Source organism: Manis pentadactyla, chromosome 4, assembly GCF_030020395.1.
Source record: "Manis pentadactyla isolate mManPen7 chromosome 4, mManPen7.hap1, whole genome shotgun sequence".
In the NCBI taxonomy this organism is placed as follows: Eukaryota; Metazoa; Chordata; class Mammalia; order Pholidota; family Manidae; genus Manis; species Manis pentadactyla.
In genome coordinates this window covers 83,642,621-83,663,315 of record NC_080022.1, presented here as the reverse complement: position 1 = coordinate 83,663,315, position 20,695 = coordinate 83,642,621, and the positions used below count along the sequence as shown (strand labels likewise).

Here is a 20,695-nt window from a genome sequence, read left to right as displayed (position 1 = left end):
AAATGGAGAAATGGGCTAAAAGCGATAAGGCAGTGCCGCAAATGCAAGAATTGTAATACATCCCGAGTGCTCTGCAGCACTGTGAGAGACCCCAAACACTAAGAAGGGAAGGCTGTCAGTAATGGGGATTACTTGGATGCTACAAAGACCAACCTGAGATCAAAACATCAAATGGGCATGTACAAGATAAAAAAAAAGACTGGAAGGAGGCATTGCTAGCAGAGGTGGTGCATGAGCAAACATGGAAATAAAGAGCATGCTACACAATGAAATATAAACAGTTAAAGCTTATGGGAATAAATTGGCAGGCATGCACTTTACAAACTTTAGTCCATTTAATGCTTCTACCAATATCGTGTGTTAGATACTGTCACTCTCATTTCATTGATGAGAAAAATTAGTAGCAGGATGGCTGAGTAATTGGCTCATGGTCACACAGCTAATGAGTGTAAAATTGTGATTTTAATGCAAATTTGACTTCTAAATCTACCCTACCCACTATGTAAATGTCGGCTTTCTAGTTTCACTCTGAAGCATGATCTATCATTGCTTTTGACTGGTTTAGATGTCAATATTTTATTTTATTTTATTTTATTTTTTTATTTATTTATTTTTTTTTTTTAATAATTATTTTTTATTGAAGGGTAGTTGACACACAGTATTACATTACATGAGTTTCAAGTGTACAACACAGTGGTAGAACATTTATATACATAATTCTAGGTTCCAGCTATCACCCTACCAGGCTGTTACAATATCTTGACTTTATTCCTTATGCTATACATTACATCCCGGTTACTAATTTATTTTACCATTGGAAGTCTGTCCTTTTTTTTTTTTTTTTTTTTTTTTTTTTGTGAGGGCATCTCTCATATTTATTGATCAAATGGTTGTTAACGACAATAAAATTCTGTATAGGGGAGTCAATGCTCAATGCACAATCATTATTCCACCCCAAGCCTAATTTTTGTCAGTCTCCAATCTTCTGAGGCATAACAAACAAGTTTTTACATGTAGAACAAATTCTTACATAGTGAATAAGTTACATAGTGAACAGTACAAGGGCAGTCATCACAGAAACTTTCGGTTTTGCTCATGCATTATGAACTATAAACAGTCAGTTCAAATATGAATACTGATTTGGTTTTTATACTTGATTTATATGTGGATACCACATTTCTCTCTTTATTATTATTATTTTTAATAAAATGCTGAAGTGGTAGGTAGATACAAGATAAAGGTAGAAAACATAGTTTAGTGTTGTAAGAGAGCAAATGTAGATGATCAGGTGTGTGCCTGTAGACTATGTGTTAATCCAAGCTAGACCAGGGCAATAAAACATCCACGTATGCAGAAGATTTCTCTCAGAACGGGGGGGTGAGGTTCTAAGCCTCACCCCTGTTGATCCCCAATTTCTCACCTGATGGCCCCCCTGCGACTGTGCCTGTCTTAGGTTGTTCCTCCCTTGAGGAATCTTACCCGTCTCTGGCTAACCAGTCATCTTCCGGGGCCATACAGGGAAATGTAAAGTTGGTAAGTGAGAGGGAAGCCTTATTGTTTGAAAAGGTTAGCTTTTTACTTCTTTGCATATTTATGCCCTGTGGCTTCTATGCCCAGCATTTGTCTTGAGGTATCTTTACCACTTGGAAGAATTATGATACTCGGTAAATTTGATATGAGGCACGAATTCTATTTAAGGGTTGTAATTAGGAAGGAAGAAGAAAAGCTATAGAAGTAGCAGGCGGAAGAAAACATGGGAAGATTGATTATTTCTTTGATATATCTTCTTGTAGAGTAACTTCAGCATGTATAGGTTTTAAGCTACTACTTAAATTGCACACACACATTAACATAATAGGAGTATAGTTACATAACCAAAGCATATCTGTAATTACCAGCCATCTGCAGTGAAACCAAGAAAACCAGTTAGGCACCTTAGGCATTTGTGAAAACTCATCTATGATATGGTGGATATTGTCCAAATGAACTTGAACAGTCTGAGAGAAATCAGACAAATTAAAACAACCCATTCCTGGGGACTGTTCACATGCCATATGTTCTTTTAACAATAAATAGTTTGTAGTTGTAAGACTTTGGAGCGCTACAATTTGCACTTCTCCAAATTCTTGGTTGAGTTCCAACAGTATAGATCCAGTCCAATTTTGTTGTTTTACTGTATGCACAGGCCAGCTTAGATATCTCCTTCCTCATTCCCATGGCAGGTCCAGGAACTGGTGGGATGAGTGCATCTACAGCTGTAGCAGTGCGTGGATCTTTGTTGGGGTTTTTTGATGATCATCTTCTGGCATGAGTCTTCCAGAGGGTGCAGATGTTGGAAGTTCTTTTTCATATCGTATCTTAGTTCATTTTCGGGGTAGCCCAATTAGGCTTTGATCCTCTGTATAAACACAAACAGACCCTTTGCCTACACTTTTATATGCCCTTTATACCCTTATGTAGAACTCGTTGGAGGTTACCACACAGGAACTGCCCTTTTTTTTTTTTTTTTTTTTTTGCTATCACTAATCTACACTTACATGACGAATATTATGTTTACTAGGCTCTCCCCTATACCAGGTCTCCCCTATAAACCCCTTTACAGTCACTGTCCATCAGCATAGCAAAATGTTGTAGAATCACTACTTGCCTTCTCTGTGTTGTACAGCCCTCCCTTTTCTCCTACCCCCCCATGCATGTTAATCTTAATACCCCCCTACTTCTCCCCCCCTTATCCCTCCCTACCCACCCATCCTCCCCAGTCCCTTTCCCTTTGGTACCTGTTAGTCCATTCTTGAGTTCTGTGATTCTGCTGCTGTTTTGTTCCTTCAGTTTTTCCTTTGTTCTTATATTCCACAGATAAGTGAAATCATTTGGTATTTCTCTTTCTCCGCTTGGCTTGTTTCACTGAGCATAATACCCTCCAGCTCCATCCATGTTGCTGCAAATGATTGGATTTGCCCTTTTCTTATAGCTGAGTAGTATTCCATTGTGTATATGTACCACATCTTCTTTATCCATTCATCTACTGATGGACATTTAGGTTGCTTCCAATTCTTGGCTATTGTAAATAGTGCTGCAATAAACATAGGGGTGCATCTGTCTTTCTCAAACTTGATTGCTGCATTCTTAGGGTAAATTCCTAGGAGTGGAATTCCTGGGTCAAATGGTAAGTCTGTTTTGAGCATTTTGATGTACCTCCATACTGCTTTCCACAATGGTTGAACTAACTTACATTCCCACCAGCAGTGTAGGAGGGTTCCCCTTTCTCCACAGCCTCGCCAACATTTGTTGTTGTTTGTCTTTTGGATGGCAGCCATCCTTACTGGTGTGAGGTGATACCTCATTGTAGTTTTAATTTGCATTTCTCTGATAATTAGCGATGTGGAGCATCTTTTCATGTGTCTGTTGGCCATCTGTATTTCTTTTTTGGAGAACTGTCTGTTCAGTTCCTCTGCCCATTTTTTAATTGGGTTATTTGTTTTTTGTTTGTTGAGGCGTGAGAGCTCCTTATATATTCTGGACGTCAAGCCTTTATCGGATGTGTCATTTTCAAATATATTCTCCCATACTGTAGGGATCCTTCTTGTTCTATTGATGGTGTCTTTTGCTGTACAGAAGCTTTTCAGCTTAATATAGTCCCACATGTTCATTTTTGCTGTTGTTTTCCTTGCCCGGGGAGATATGTTCAAGAAGAGGTCACTCATGTTTATGTCTAAGAGGTTTTCGCCTATGTTTTCTTCCAGGAGTTTAATGGTTTCATGGCTTACATTCAGGTCTTTGATCCATTTTGAGTTTACTTTTGTATATGGGGTTAGACAATAGTCCAGTTTCATTCTCCTACATGTAGCTGTCCAGTTTTGCCAGCACCACCTGTTGAAGAGACTGTCATTTCGCCATTGTATGTCCATGGCTCCTTTATCAAATATTAATTGACCATATATGTCTGGGTTAATGTCTGGATTCTCTAGTCTGTTCCATTGGTCTGTGGCTCTGCTCTTGTGCCAGTACCAAATTGTCTTGATTACTATGGCTTTATAGTAGAGCTTGAAGTTGGGGAGTGAGATCCCCCCTACTTTATTCTTCTTTCTCAGGATTGCTTTGGCTATTCGGGGTCTTTGGTGTTTCCATATGAATTTTTGAATTATTTGTTCCAGTTCATTGAAGAATGTTGCTGGTAGTTTCATAGGGATTGCATCAAATCTGTATATTGCTTTGGGCAGGATGGCCATTTTAACGATATTAATTCTTCCTAGCCACGAGCATGGGATGAGTTTCCATCTGTTAGTGTCCCCTTTAATTTCTCTTAAGAGTGACTTGTAGTTTTCAGAGAATAAGTCTTTCACTTCTTTGGTTAGGTTTATTCCTAGGTATTTTATTTTTTTTGATGCAATTGTGAATGGAGTTGTTTTCCTGATTTCTCTCTCTGTTGGTTCATTGTTAGTATATAGGAAAGCCACAGATTTCTGTGTGTTGATTTTGTATCCTGCAACTTTGCTGTATTCCGATATCAGTTCTAGTAGTTTTGGGGTGGAGTCTTTAGGGTTTTTTATGTACAGTATCATGTCATCTGCAAATAGTGACAGTTTAACTTCTTCTTTACCAATCTGGATTCCTTGTATTTCTTTATTTTGTCTGATTGCCGTGGCTAGGACCTCCAGTACTATGTTAAATAACAGTGGAGAGAGTGGGCATCCCTGTCTAGTTCCCGAACTCAGAGGAAATGCTTTCAGCTTCTCGCTGTTCAATATAATGTTGGCTGTGGGTTTTTCATAGATGGCCTTTATTATGTTGAGGTACTTGCCCTCTATTCCCATTTTGCTGAGAGTTTTTAACATGAATGGATGTTGAACTTTGTCAAATGCTTTTTCAGCATCTATGGAGATGATCATGTGGTTTTTGTCTTTCTTTTTGTTGATGTGGTGGATGATGTTGATGGACTTTCGAATGTTGTACCATCCTTGCATCCCTGGGATGAATCCCACTTGGTCATGGTGTATGATCCTTTTGATGTATTTTTGAATTCGGTTTGCTAATATTTTGTTGAGTATTTTTGCATCTACGTTCATCAGGGATATTGGTCTGTAGTTTTCTTTTTTGGTGGGGTCTTTGCCTGGTTTTGGTATTAGGGTGATGTTAGCTTCATAGAATGAGTTTGGGAGTATCCCCTCCTCCTCTATTTTTTGGAAAACTTTAAGGAGAATGGGTATTATGTCTTCCCTGTATGTCTGATAAAATTCCGAGGTAAATCCATCTGGCCCGGGGGTTTTGTTCTTTGGTAGTTTTTTGATTACCGCTTCAATTTCGTTGCTGGTAATTGGTCTGTTTAGATTTTCTGTTTCTTCCTGGGTCAATCTTGGAAGGTTATATTTTTCTAGGAAGTTGTCCATTTCTCCTAGGTTTCCCAGCTTGTTAGCATATAGGTTTTCATAGTATTCTCCAATAATTCTTTGCATTTCCGTGGGGTCCGTCGTGATTTTTCCTTTCTCGTTTCTGATACTGTTGATTTGTGTTGACTCTCTTTTCTTCTTAATAAGTCTGGCTAGAGGCTTATCTATTTTGTTTATTTTCTCGAAGAACCAGCTCTTGGTTTCATTGATTTTTGCTATTGTTTTATTCTTCTCAATTTTATTTATTTCTTCTCTGATCTTTATTATGTCCCTCCTTCTGCTGACCTTAGGACTCATCTGTTCTTCTTTTTCCAATTTCGATAATTGTGACATTAGACCATTCATTTGGGATTGCTCTTCCTTTTTTAAATATGCTTGGATTGCTATATACTTTCCTCTTAAGACTGCTTTTGCTGTGTCCCACAGAAGTTGGGGCTTAGTGTTGTTGTTGTCATTTGTTTCCATATATTGCTGGATCTCCATTTTGATTTGGTCATTGATCCATTGATTATTTAGGAGCGTGTTGTTAAGCCTCCATGTGTTCGTGAGCCTCTTTGCTTTCTTTGTACAGTTTATTCCTAGTTTTATGCCTTTGTGGTCTGAAAAGTTGGTTGGTAGGATTTCAATCTTTTGGAATTTTCTGAGGCTCTTTTTGTGGCCTAGTATGTGGTCTATTCTGGAGAATGTTCCATGTGCACTTGAGAAGAATGTATATCCCGCTGCTTTTGGATGTAGAGTTCTATAGATGTCTATTAGGTCCATCTGCTCTACTGTGTTGTTCAGTGCTTCCGTGTCCTTACTTATTTTCTGCCCAGTGGATCTATCCTTTGGGGTGAGTGGTGTGTTGAAGTCTCCTAGAATGAATGCATTGCAGTCTATATCCCCCTTTAGTTCTGTTAGTATTTGTTTCACATATGCTGGTGCTCCTGTGTTGGGTGCATATATATTTAGAATGGTTATATCCTCTTGTTTGACTGAGCCCTTTATCATTATGTAGTGTCCTTCTTTATCTCTTGTTACTTTCTTTGTTTTGAAGTCTATTTTGTCTGATATTAGTACTGCAACCCCTGCTTTCTTCTCACTGTTGTTTGCTTGAAATATGTTTTTCCATCCCTTGACTTTTAGTCTGTACATGTCTTTGGGTTTGAGGTGAGTTTCTTGTAAGCAGCATATAGATGGGTCTTGCTTTTTTATCCATTCTGTTACTCTGTGTCTTTTGATTGGTGCATTCAACCCATTAACATTTAGGGTGACTATTGAAAGATATGTACTTATTGCCATTGCAGGCTTTAAATTCGTGGTTACCAAAGGTTATCTTACTGCCTAACTTAGCTCGCTTATTGAGCTGTTATATACACTGTCTGGAGATTCTTTTCTTCTCTCCCTTCTTGTTCCTCCTCCTCGATTCTTCATATGTTGGGTGTTTTGTGCTGTGCTCTTTCTAGGAGTGCTCCCATCTAGAGCAGTCCCTGTAAGATGTTCTGTAGAGGTGGTTTGTGGAAAGCAAATTCCCTCAGCTTTTGTTTGTCTGGGAATTGTTTAATCCCACCGTCATATTTGAATGATAGTCGTGCTGGATACAGTATCCTTGGTTCAAGGCCCTTCTGTTTCATTGTATTAAATATATCATGCCATTCTCTTCTGGCCTGTAGGGTTTCTGTTGAGAAATCTGACGTTAGCCTGATGGGTTTCCCTTTATAGGTGACCTTTTTCTCTCTAGCTGCCTTTAAAACTCTTTCCTTGTCCTTGATCTTTGCCATTTTACTTATTATGTGTCTTGGTGTTGTCCTCCTTGGATCCTTTCTGTTGGGGGTTCTGTGTATTTCCGTGGTCTGTTTGATTACTTCCTCCCCCAGTGTGCGGAAGTTTTCAGCAATTATTTCTTCTAAGATACTTTCCATCTCTTTGCCTCTCTCTTCTTCTTCTGGGACCCCTATAATACGGATATTGCTCCTTTTAGATTGGTCACACAGTTCTCTTAATATTGTTTCATTCCTGGAGATCCTTTTGTCTCTCTCTATGTCAGCTTCCATGCGTTCCTGTTCTCTGATTTCAATTCCATCAATGGCCTCTTGCATTCTATCCATTCTGCTTATAAACCCTTCCAGAGTTTGTTTCATTTCTGCGATCTCCTTTCTGGCATCTGTGATCTCTTTCCGGACTTCATCCCATTTTTCTTGCGTATTTCTCTGCATCTCTGTCAGCATGTTTATGATTCTTATTTTGAATTCTTTGTCAGGAAGACTGGTTAGGTCTGTCTCCTTCTCTGGTGTTGTCTCTGTGATCTTTGTCTGCCTGTAGCTTTGCCTTTTCATGGTGATAGGAATAGTCTGCAGAACTGGGACGAGTGACGGCTGGAAGGACTTCCTTTCTTGTTGGTTTGTGGCCCTCCTCTCCTGGGAGAACAGCGGCCTCTAGTGGCTTGTGCTGCGCAGCTGCGCGCAGACAGGGTTTCTGCTTCCTGCCCGGCTGCTATGGAGTTAATCTCCGCTGTTGCTGTGGGCGTGGCCTGGCTCGGGCAGCTACTCCAAAATGGTGGAGTCGCGTTGGAGCAGGAGCTGCTGGGAGGCTATTTATCTCCGTAAGGGGCCTCCCTGCTCCCTGCAGCCCAGGGGTTAGGGTGCCCAGAGATCCCGGATTCCCTACCTCTGGATTAAGTGGCCCGCCCTGCCCCTTTAAGACTTCCAAAAAGCACCCGCCAAAACAAAACAACGACCACAAAAAAACACAAGAAAAAAAATTTTTTTAATTAAAAAAAAAAAAAGGTGGTCGTTCGTTTTTCTTTATTCTCCGGTGCCAGCCTCAGGCCTCTGCTCACCGGTCTTGCTGCCCTGTTTCCCTAATATTGGGGTCCCTGTCCCTTTAAGACTTCCAAAAAGCGCTCGCCAAAACAAAGCAGCAAAAAAGCAAAAAAAAAAAAAAAATGGTCGCGCGCTTTTCTTATGTCCTCTGTCGCCCAGCCTCCAGTGCCTGCTCACTGTTTTTGCTGCCCTGTTTTCCCAGTATCGAGGGCCCTGCACTCTGGCCCGGATGGCTGGGGCTGGGTGTTCGGCAGCCCTGGGCTCCGTCTCCCTCCCGCTCTGTCTGCTCTTCTCCCGCCAGGAGCTGGGGGGAGGGGCGCTCGGCTCCCGCGGGGCCGGGGCTTGTATCTTACCCCCTTCGCGAGGCGCTGGGTTCTCTCAGGTGTGGATGTGGTCTGGATATTGTCCTGTGTCCTCTGGTCTTTATTCTAGGAAGGGTTGTCTTTGTTATATTTTCATAGATATATGTTGTTTTGGGAGGAGATTTCCGCTGCTCTACTCACGCCGCCATCTTCCGCCCCCCCCTAGATGTCAATATTTTATAAAAAGTTGTATGTTTAAATTTATCAGGTTAAACTAATAGTTATATTCCATTAATTCCGTATATTTTGCATGCCCAAGTCCAGTGTCCCAGTTTGCAACACTGAGCACCACATAGTATTATGATAACATACTATATGGATGGTCTTTCCCTCTCTGTTTTCCTATTGTTTTCTACCATCCAAATGTGATAATGTCATGAAAAATTGCTTACTGTTATATCAGTGATTAAGCATTACATGCCAATTACTCACGGGGAAAAATCTGAGTTTCTGAATCTAAGCCATACTAAAATAGATTTTGAAATAAAACTCACAGTCAAAACTAAGCAGTTGATGACTCTTATAATTGAGGGAAGGGAAGAAGAAAAGTAAATGATTCAGATAGAATAGAACAATCTTCTCATCTCTATCTCTCATACTACCTTGCATCATGCAGAGCCCACAGTGATTAAAATTAGGGTATGTTAGAAATACATTCAGAGAAGCAATGCTCCCAGCCATTGTGTTCCACATTTTTTATTTTAGATATCCAAAGAATACTCCATTGCCTCCCTGACTTTTGTTAAAGATCATTTCTTTGAAGGTTTATTTTCTTCATTCTTTTCTGTCCAATTGTTAGTCATTTGATTGAGACCAACGTTTCCAAGGATGTTGGAATATCGTTCCTTTAGATAACTGCAGTTCCCAGGTATACTTGATATATAATTCACTTTGACACTAGCCCTTAATGAATAGCAAGAAATAGTTATAAAATTAATAACAATAATAACTGTACATACATTATATGGAAATTACTTAACCTTAAAGGTGGCATGGGACAGCTCCTAGCCCTAAGCAGTCATTCATTACTGTATTTGTTGACTAAATAGCAAAACTTAATAGTGTAACTAAGTCATATGTGAACATGTTTTTTGTAAAGAAAAACAAAAGGTCATTTCTTAGATAGTTATATTTGGGGAAAATGGAAGTTCCTATGGCCAGGATCCTCACCTGACCCTAAACTACTTGATGATGTAATGCCTACTGCTAGGCTAATGCTTCCACACATGTTGTCGATGAGCTATTATTGACTGAGCCACTATATGTAGAGCTCTGCCCAGTGCTCTGGAGGGAAACAGAGATGGAGGTGGATTACAGACCTGCAGACTGCTGGATACAGACATGATTCTAGTGCTAAACATGCCACCATGAGAATAAAACTGGGTATAAACCCTTTTACCCCAAGAATGTTCTATTGTCATTTTTGGGTCTCACTGAATCCATAATGAACCAGTCTGAGGCTGAAATCCTCAGGAGAGACATTGTGAAATATATATCCTTTACATCTAACTTATTCTTTAGTCTGTTGGTGTATACACACACACACACACACACACACACACAATGATATATATACATATATATATATAAGTGTATCACACTCAGTATAAACCTGAAATCCTTTTTTTTAAATCTTTTAACTTATTACCATTTTGGATATCAAAGTAATTACTTTTCTTGCTGTTATTGTTTCTAATCAGATAAGAGAGTATGATTAGGGAAATAGAGTTGATCCATTACAGCCCTGTGGACCAAGCTATTAGCCAACTTGCTGCCATTCCCATAAAAATCATGCAATTTAAATTGGAAGATACCAATGCCTGCTTCTATTAGAAGCAGGAACCCTTTCAACTTCATAATATGCTCAATTACCTTTAGATTGATCCATGAATAAATTATAATCCAAATAGACTTCTTTACCTTAAAGCTTTGCTGGCTTAAGATATCATTGTTGATTCATTATGTTGTCACTTTTCTATTGGCAATGTAATGCTTTTTGTATCTGGATAGAGACAGTTTTAGTGTGAGATACTGTTATCTTTAAATGAGTAGGATTTAGCTTTTCTGGTGAGAACAAATTCATCAATGATGAATCCCTGAAGAAACTATTGAAACAAAAATCATACCACTTCTGAGCTTTGTTGAGTTCATCGGTTACAAAGCAGCTTTTGATAGTCCTAAAGAACTTTTTCTTTTGTATAAGACATATAGCATGGCGCTCAAAACCTCTTGCTTTGAGTTACCACACGCTACTACTTTTTCTGTAAGAAAATAATGAATGAAGAAGAAAAGCTCCTGTTGCTGGGTCTGCCGGTCTCTGCTGCTTCTCCTCCTTCAATAGGAAATCATTTAACTATATGTTCAAGCAGAGACTTGAACTAAATGCTTTATTAATCACTGATTGCAATCATACACAGTAGCCAACTATGCATTCATCTTCACTCTTTCTTAGTTTTGTTTTGCTTTGTTTTTGTTTTTTGTTTTTCTTTTTGCAAGATGAGAGCATGAACATATGTCTAAATGCAGTACATGCAAAGGCAACCCTCTGGTGCAGGGGAGAAATGGTCTTTTCAGTTTTCAGAAAACTGAACTTTTTAGTGTGTTCAGTACTCAGATATCCTAGAGGCATTTTAATGCATACAGTGTAGTAATTTTTAAAAGCACTTAGCTTTCTTATCCTAATACAGAAAGCAAAATGATTATGGCAGCCTTGCAGTTTAGGAAGCTGGTACTAAACCCCGGGCTTGGGGATCACCAGAGAGCAGTGAGAAACTGCACACAACTGGACCCTACTTCACTTGGAGATGCATGGTGGAAAAGTGAGGGAACAGTCACTGGTGTTTTACATGAATATGCTTTCAAGTTAAAGAAAAATTTGGCATCAGTTTCCTTCTTTTTCATTGATTCCTCTAACCAGCACACAAGGAAAATCCTATAGGAATCTTTATGTTGAACTGAGAACCTCTTTTTAGGACTAATTGTAAAAGATTAGCACACTAGATTCATAGTACTATTAGCCATGGAAACACTAGCATGATTTAAATACGGAAAATGTAGTCAACCACTGCAAAGAATTACAGAAAATATCAGGCTGGTAGAGGTTTACTCAGTCCGCATTCTGTTCAGCACCAAGGGATTTTCAAATATTATTATTATTGTTGGTGTTTATTATTATTATTACCATCATTGGAACAATTTGAAATCATCAGGTTAAATGTAGCTGCTTTATTTGTCTCCCTTTCAATAAAAAATAACCTAAATGGAAAATAAAAGTCTCTTCTAATCTATTTTCAACAGAAGATAAATCAAAAAGCTCCAAGAATGATTTCTTTTGAATAACCTTCATAGAATTCTTAGGTGGAATTAAGATTGTGTTGAGTAAGGTAGGAGCCAACCAGGGAATCAGGATAATGGTGCAGATCTTCATAGACTTGCCACCACGACAGATCTGCTAGAACTAGAGGCTGTGTTTCAACACTTAACAATTTTTGATAATCTCCAAGAACATAAGGTGAGGTTTCAGATGCTCCTGATATGTAAGAGGAGAGTGGAGAGAGTGATATCCTACAAGACTGACATCACGTGAACGTGGCTCGCCACCTCACAAGGTGCGACTGGACCTGGGGCATTTCCTCGGCACCAAGTGTGATCCCTAACACTTCATCTGCCCGAGGAAGAAACCATTTCATAGGAGGGCATTTCAAAGAAGCACTACCTTTTTTACATTAAAGGGGCTTATGTGTGATAAGTATTGAGGATTTGTTCTATACTCTCATTTATTTTCTGCCTTTTAACAAGACAATATCACTTATGTCATGGTAAAATGTCTACATTATGTTCACTCCCATCATCATATCATTTCGTATTAATCCAATTTTTAAATATTGTTATTTGGGGAATCATTAAGGTATAGAGATGAAAGACATAGTTCTAGTTTAATTGTATATAAATTAATTTGACATTCATAGCATTTTTCCTTTTGCTTTACTTGTTGATGTTATTACAGTAAGTTGATAATGGAAGTAACGGCCTTAGACATCTCCATGTAAATATGCTCTGCCTAACATCGACTTTCATTGCAGTTTGGCTGAACTGTAACATGACTTCAGTTTAGTTTATCTAACCTACCAACATCTCTAAAAAACCAGAGAACTCATTTTCCTGGGGCATTATGCAACCTGACAAGTGGAGGCCAGTGTTTTGAAATAAGTGTGCTTTTTCACTGAAGTACTTGCTGGGTCAGAGATCAGGATGACCTTGAAGGGCTGTAGTTTTCCAAGCTTCCATCAGCTATATAAATGGGCTTTATTCTGCAGGAGAGACTGAGAGAGAGAGAGAGAGAGAGAGAGAGAGTGTGTGTTTGCAGTCTTAAAAAAGACACTTAGCAATCCCAGGCCACAGGAGGGCACAGAAGATTCGGAATTCAGTGGTATCTGTCACCAGCAGTATGTGTCAATGGAAGTGAGGATCAAAGGTTCTAGAAGAGGAGAAGAACAAAGTGAAGAGGAAATGATTGTGAGATAATGAATAGAATGAGGGCATATTCTTGTTAACTTAAAACCACTTAGCGTCTTTCCATGACACCCAGGTATCTTTCTAAATGAACTTCATAAAGTACAATTGAATAACCTTGAGATTTAAAGCTTCAACATGTGATTTTGAATAATGATGGAGTTTAAGCACTGTGGTATTTCCTCTGCTTTTCATTTCTATTTCTGCATCCTTCATGCGAAATAAAATTTATTTTTTGAACAGAGAAATCAATATTTTTACCATTTTTTTTCAGCTATTCCAGTAATTGCAATCAACATTGGTTACAATCTTTAAAGAGATGTAGTAAGAACTTGAACACAATAAAATAGAGATACAAATTAGAACTTTGGCAAAGTACCTTTGCTATTGGCAAAAGCATTTGTCAGGGACTATGGCTGTGTCTATATTGTGCTAAAAACCTGATGAAGAGGAAAGAAAAAAACATCAATAGGTTTCACCTTCTGCCTATATGAACCAAACAAATGGTCTAACTAATAGCTATTGTTTTAACTGAATGGATTTGGTTTTCCACCGTGAACTTTGTTCCATTTAGAAAGAAATTTTAATTAACATTAGTGTATCTAATACATACATATTTGGTAAAGATATTGTGCTCTTGTGTTCTTTTTAATAATTAATGGCATCTGATACCTAGAAGTCTAGTGGCCCAAAAAAGAATGAAAATCTTGTTGTATACTTGTTACAGGATATAAGAAATAATCTAAAACACACATTTGTTTGCTGATAATATTTATTTGTTTATATCCTCACATTTTTCTCTTCTATGAACTAGCATGGTTTCTTATTTACACGTGTTCCTTTTAGAAACTGCCAAGTTTTGGACCTTATCTTGAACAGCGCAAGAAAATCATAGCAGAGAACAAGATTAAACTGAAAGAACAAAAGACAGTTTTTCCACCACTTGAGAGAAAGCTTTTTATCCCCCAAAAGCCTGTTCCTACCATCAAGGTAAAAATTAAGCCATAGTATAAATGTCTATATTGCTGTTTAACATACAATATAGTTTAAGTGTTTATTTACTGTTTAAATGCATCACTAACTTTGTTTTAAAAATACACAGTTTTAAAAATTCTGTCTATAGTAATAGGGTAGCCTCTTTTATTTATATATTTTATACTTTTGAGAACACTCTCAAGGTTGAGCTTCATAGAAATTCCATATGTATTAAATGGGCCAGGAAATATTTAGGTGATTTCTTCATCTTGTCATTGTCATTTTTAAATTACTTTAATCCACAACTAAATCATACAACAAAACCATCAGGAGAAAATTTTCTGCATAATAGCAAAAATTATCATTAAGACAGAATTGTGTGTGTATTATGTTTCTCATTTTTCTTTTGAACATTTTATTTTGAGAGAGATACTGGGTTCCCATGCAGTTGTAACAAAAAAATAAAGAGGTCTCATGCATCCTTTAGCCCGTTTCCCCAATGGTAGCCTGTTGCAGAACTCTTACTACAATGTCCCAACCAGGATTATGACACAGATACAATCTACTGGTCTTATTCAGATTTCTCCAGTTTTACCTCTTCTTATTTGATGTGTGTGCATGCACATGTGTGTTCATTCTGTGCAATTTCACCACATGTGTAGGTTCCTGTATCCAGTGCCACAGTCAGGATACAAGAGGACCATCCCCACAAAGATCCCTCAGGTTGCACACTTACCACTAATCTACTTCCCTCCTGCCCACCTCTCTCAAAATGGAATTGTCTTAAAGCAATCGTGATGAAAAAAAAGGGGGTAGCGAGTGTTAAAGGTCCACATTCTCTCTGAAATCACCATCACTGAATGTAGTTTGTAGTTACTGAAGCTCACTCTTCTCTATTTAGTGATAATCTACTCCCTTATTACCTTTCTCTGTTTGAAGCATCAGCTGAAAATCTTGCCCCATAGGAGCTCTCACGTGGACCTCCCTGAAATTCATCTTTAGTAGTCAACTAATAATTGGAACCCTTAAAAATCCCCTCTACTTATTGGGAGAAAAAAATGTCCGATACTAAAAACAGTGCAGCTTAAACTTGATATTGCAAAATTTAAGTGATTCAGAATTATGAAAGGAAATAAGGAAGTGGCTGAACACAAATTCTAGGAGCACTTCAATGTCATAATTCCAAATAAAGTGACCACTTGGGACTTCTAACAGCATACTAGCCTCAAATAGTCTCTTGAGCTGTTTCCTTTAAATTATTTGTATGCTACAGAAAGGATAAACTGGACACTGATGGTGAAGAGGAGGCCAGATCCTTCAATTCTTCACAAGTCTGCACCCCACCACCCACTTTGGCTATGGTTATTGTATGATTCAGGATTAGTAGAAGTTATCCCAGCTCTGTCTCTCTTCTTAATGAATTTGAATTTAATGTAAGATATCCATCTTTTTCTTATGTGTAAAAAATTCAAAAGAAAGGTTTTATTTATACTAGGAAATGAAAGAAGAACAAGGTGATTATAAAAGCGTTCTGACCTTTCCTAGTCTTCTCTTTCTTCAAGAATGTATTGATAACCTAGAAGCAACACAGAAACAGTACAAACAAAAAGCCTGCTATAACTGAATTAAAGCTGGTTGATTACTTATCCAATAAAATACCAAACACAGCAGAATTAACTAAACCAAAAACATATGAAGTCAGGAAAGTATGTCAATGTTTTTAAAGTATCAAGGAGGGATGAGGAGTCTTACTAAAAACAGTAGATTTACATTCCTCTCCTAAACTGTCTCACTCAAGAGCTTTAATACAAACAGATGTAGCCCTGGTGTTACATAAGCCTCAAAACATTGTAGATATCATCTTCTCAAGCATCTAAGACCATAACAGTGCTGATATATTAATGGGTTGTTTTGGTAGATTTTTCTCAACATCCAGGGGAACTTCCACCACCTTGGCCTTCTCAGGATGCCCATACCCGTAATACCTGTTGTGATTCTAGAAAGATGATGTGTCCCATCAGAAAACATACTGATGACTGATAATGGTGGGGTTATTTCTGGGGGGTGGGGTGGGGTGCATTTTCAGTAGTTATAAGTGCATCCATCTCCTTGGGAAATGAGGAGTTAGATTTGTTATAACAATCAGTGCTCTCTTCATCTGGTTTTCTATAAGGCTTTCTACAGAGTGGGGGACAACTCATGTTTTAGAGGAAGAGGGAAGATATAGAGAACTTCTTGTGGCCCCAGAGATATCCCTAGGCCATCTGTGCTTTAAATGACTCCTGATCCTTAGAGCCATGATGTTGTTACTTTAAGTGATGTGTGTGTGTGTGTGTGTGTGTGTGTGTGTGTGTGTGCAGGTGTGCGCGCGCATGCACATGTGTGTGTGACTGTATTTTTAATTAGATCGTGGTTCTCTAATAAAGCTACTTTGTTGCCTACTCCAATATGATTTTTCAGAATAGGAGAGAAGGTTTACCTTCTAGAAGAACCCGTGGAAGTAGGTGACAATGAATAGTCTATACCATTCTAAACGCTATATGTGGTTAATCTCATTTAAATTTCACAATACCTGGGATAGGTGCTATCCTTTATTCATTTTACATATGAGAAAATTGAGGTACAAATATAGATTAAATAATTTGGTCAAGTAATGTAGTAAACTAGTAGAGTTGGGGACGAGGGTGAAATTGAAAACTGCTGGTTTAGGAGATTCAATAGATCAACTCATAATAGGAACTAGAAAGGTTTGGATCCATCCTAGAAAATATATGGAATATAAGAGACAGCTCATGAAAGCTGACGACATCGATAGGAATGAGAGAAACCTTTAATAAGGGAATTGCAACAGGTGGGTTTTGTTATAGTTGCACTGTTAATCACTCAATTTGGGGTAAACATCTAATAAGAGACCTATAACATAATATTAGTGGACAAATAAGTCTCTTCCTTTCTCCTTTCCTTCCTCCTCCCCTACTTCTGTAGTTTCATTTTTTGTTTTCATTTATTTCTAATGTTAAAAGCACAAAGATTACAATAAAAATTACCAATCATTCCACCACCTAAACTTAATCACTAATAAAATTTAGATTTATAAAAGTCTAGTCCTTTTTCTATACCTAAATACAATATATTAAAATAAACATACAGTACTCTTAAATTTTCTACTCTAAATTTTCGTATAACAATTTATATGTCACTTTTACATCAAAATAATGGTTTCATAGTATTTCATAGTATGAACTTATTATTAAATTTTTTAAATTAATTACTGTTGAATATTTAGGTTGTTTCCAGAATTTTATGCAAATAAGACCATTATAACTATCACTATACAAAACCATTTGTGTAGATACCTTATTCTTTTCTCAACAGAAATTACAAGTGCAATTTTAGGACATTTGATACATATTGCCAAATTGCTCTCCAGGAAGAATTCAAATTTACATTCTGCCCAAAAAATATGAGCAGGCCCATTTTCATAGACACCCATCAATAATGAATTTATTTTTAATGTTAGCTAATGTAAAGGTCAAAAAACTATCTCATTTTTTTCTTTAATTTTGAATGTCTGAACAGTAGTGTGGCAGGTATGTTTTTATATATTTTTGACCATTTGTTCTTTTGTGAATTTGCTGCTCATTTTTTTTAACCAATTTTCTGTTGGGGTATTTCTATTCATCTTATAAGTTTTTATAAACTTTTTATATATTGCCAGTTGACTCATTGTATTATGGTATTTTCATAAATACATGCAGAATTTTTAACTTTATGTGATCATACCTGGCAAAAGCTTATTTTGTGATTTCTCTTTTTCAAAATTTAATATTTATACCTGATGAATTGACTTAAAATTTGTTTTGCTCTGAAGTATCAGATATGTTTATAACTTAATTTTTTTCTCAAATAGACAATTGTCCCAAGATCTCAATACATGTATTTTAAAGTGGCCCCTTCCATCTCTCAAATCATGACTCAATGACAAAAATGTTTCATAAACTGTATGTCTTACTTTACATTTAAATGTCCAGCCTCTCAGAATTTGCTAAGTGATAATGATGTTTGAATTCATCCCTCTGCTTCCTTCTTTCTATATCATCTCCCTTTCTGATTCATCTAAATTTTTCCTATACATTGACTCAGCTATTCTCCATCACTATCTTTTTTTTATGCTTCAGACCTGTGCTCCCCACTATCTGCTAGGCACCTTCATCCAGATGGTCTAAACAAGGAGCACAAGGGCCAGCATATTTAAAACTAAGCTGATTACCATTTCTTCCAAACCTGCTCTCCCTCCTGAGTCCTGTGTCTCAGTAACTGCACCCTATCCACTTTCTTTCCTAAGCCAGAAACCTGAAATTCAGCCTGAATGCATGAATGAGACCATGGGGCAATTTGCCAATGTCTGATTTTTATCTCTCATGTCTCCCCCTTCTTCTGAGGTATCCCTACTGAGGAGACCTTAATGCAGTTCTTCACACATTCTTTCCTTGAATTCTGAAATACTCTACTAACTGGCCTCCTACCTTCTTTTGTCATTCTTACCTAAATGTGTCCCCCAACTATTATGGAGTATATGATTTTTAAAATGCAAATCTCATTATTTTACCCTTTGCTTAAAATTCTCACATCTTAACCATGATCCTAAAGTAAACTCCTGGGCATAACCTGTAGACCCTTCATATTTTCGCTTGTCTTGGCCTAAGCAGCTTTAGTGAAGTTATGAAAAGTACAGTCCAGGAGACAGTCAATTGAAGAATGAATAAAGGTTAAGAAAGTAAGAACAAAATATATTGGAATACTCTTTCCTGAACTTAAAAATCACTAGGAAAGTGACAAAAAAAAAGGAAATGTTGTAGAGGGACTGTCAATTTATTTATGTTAACATAATCTAAGTTTACATGTGTTTATATACTAAGAGACAAAAGCTAAGCTACCAGAAATGATATGAGTAAGGAAACTTTATAGTTAGCAAGTAGGGAAGGAATGGAGTCCATACAATACATTAAGTCATCTTGGATAGAGGAAGGACATCTCATGATTTCCTTCCTGCTTCATGCCTTATGCATTTAATGAAACTGAACTTGGGCTCATTTTAGTAAGTAGCCATGTTTGAAGAAAGTGACCATTAAAAAGTCTTTAGAAGCTGTTTTCTTCATTGAAATATATAGCAAAGTTTGAAAGATTTTAGCAGATCACATTTATGGGAGAAGAGTTTCCTGAATTAAGCAGGGGACTACTCTGTCTTATTGCCCGGGTTCTAATTATGACACTGCCATTTATAGCTGCATGAACTGACCTCGGTAAGCTAATCTGAGAGATGGAGATAATAAAAGTGTATGATTCCTAGAGCTATAAATTAGGTCATGTGTGAAGTGGCTTAGCCTGCACCAAATAAGGCCTAAATAAACATTGCTTACTGTTAGTTATTATGTTAGGAATGGAGAGGTTAAAGAAGATAAACAGGTTAAGGTGAGTCTCCATTTCCATTTTGTCTAATAAAATGAACTCAAGAATGAAAGTAGGGATACATAAAGCTCTGGAGCCCAGCGAAGTTGGAAGTTTTGAAGAAGCCTGTATATTTTCCAGGAAATCTTTATTTCGTACCTACTATGATGCAGGTAGTGGGCTAGGAATTGGGCATCTATAGTAAAATAAATAAAACAGATAGAGCCCCTGTTCTTATAAAGCATAAGAATAGAGAAAGAAACATATTAAACAAAGAATCACACTTATAATATAAAGTTATATTTGTGATATGAACTATATAAAAACAGCAAAACCTTTCATAGCAAAACCTAATTTAGATTTCAAGAGCTGAGGAAGGCCTTTCTGAGCAACTGGCATTTTAGGAGCGCTGGGGTCTGGGGAAGGATGAGAAGGGTAAGGGGGAAGGGATGTCCCAAGTGATCCATAATGTGGCTCTGGGTTGGTGAGTGGCCATGGTTACAGAGACAGAGGAAGAGGTGAAGTTGGTGAAGTCTTGTTATTCTCCCTCTAAAACGTAATGATTCTCATTATAAATTGAGAGACCAGGGCTAGAAAGGAGAATAAGGAAAGTGAGACGATTAGGTTTTTGATTGCCCCACTAACTAGGATAAAGAAAAATGAAAGATAATGAATCAAGGTTTGTTCTTATGCTTTTAGATTTAATGTTTTCTTTCTTTTTTTTCTTTTTGATGTGGGATGCAAACTTTAGATTTGAGCATATTGAAATTAGTGAAGTCAAGCAAATGATAGGACTGTGCTGAAGGGTAGGAAGGAAAAAGAATAGACATTTGGACTGCCTACTGTGTGCCAGACACAAGACAGAAGCTTCACATCTATTTTCTTAACTCTTACTTAACCTCATACGTAGAAAGGAGTAGGAAGTTCTGGGGAAGCAAATGAGAAGAAGTGATCATCAGAGAAACAGAAGAGGAACCTGAAGAAAATGATGATATGAGAAACCCCCAAAAAAGAGAAAGCCTTAAGAATAAGGAAGTGGTGCATGGGTCAGAAAGCACTGCCTGCCTTGGCAACCCCGTGTATTGTTTTATTTTATCATTCACATGTAACCACTGAGATTCCAACCTCTTGTTGGCTTCAATTGTCACATTCACCCAAAGGTCCACTCCGTCATTCATCCAACAATTGGGCCACTATGTCCCAGCACTGC

General features: G+C 37.5%; 1 protein-coding gene across 5 annotated transcripts in view; it reads left to right on the top strand.

Moving 5' to 3' along the window:
- DPYD (dihydropyrimidine dehydrogenase) overlaps positions 1-20,695 on the top strand; it is an 879,000-nt gene that overhangs the window by 844,560 nt on the left and 13,745 nt on the right. For all 5 annotated transcript variants that reach the window (XM_057500453.1, XM_036883856.2, XM_036883855.2 and 2 more), the window contains one exon: positions 13,909-14,052. In XM_057500453.1, coding sequence (XP_057356436.1) covers positions 13,909-14,052 — 144 coding nt within the window. The remainder of the gene's footprint in view (positions 1-13,908; positions 14,053-20,695) is intronic.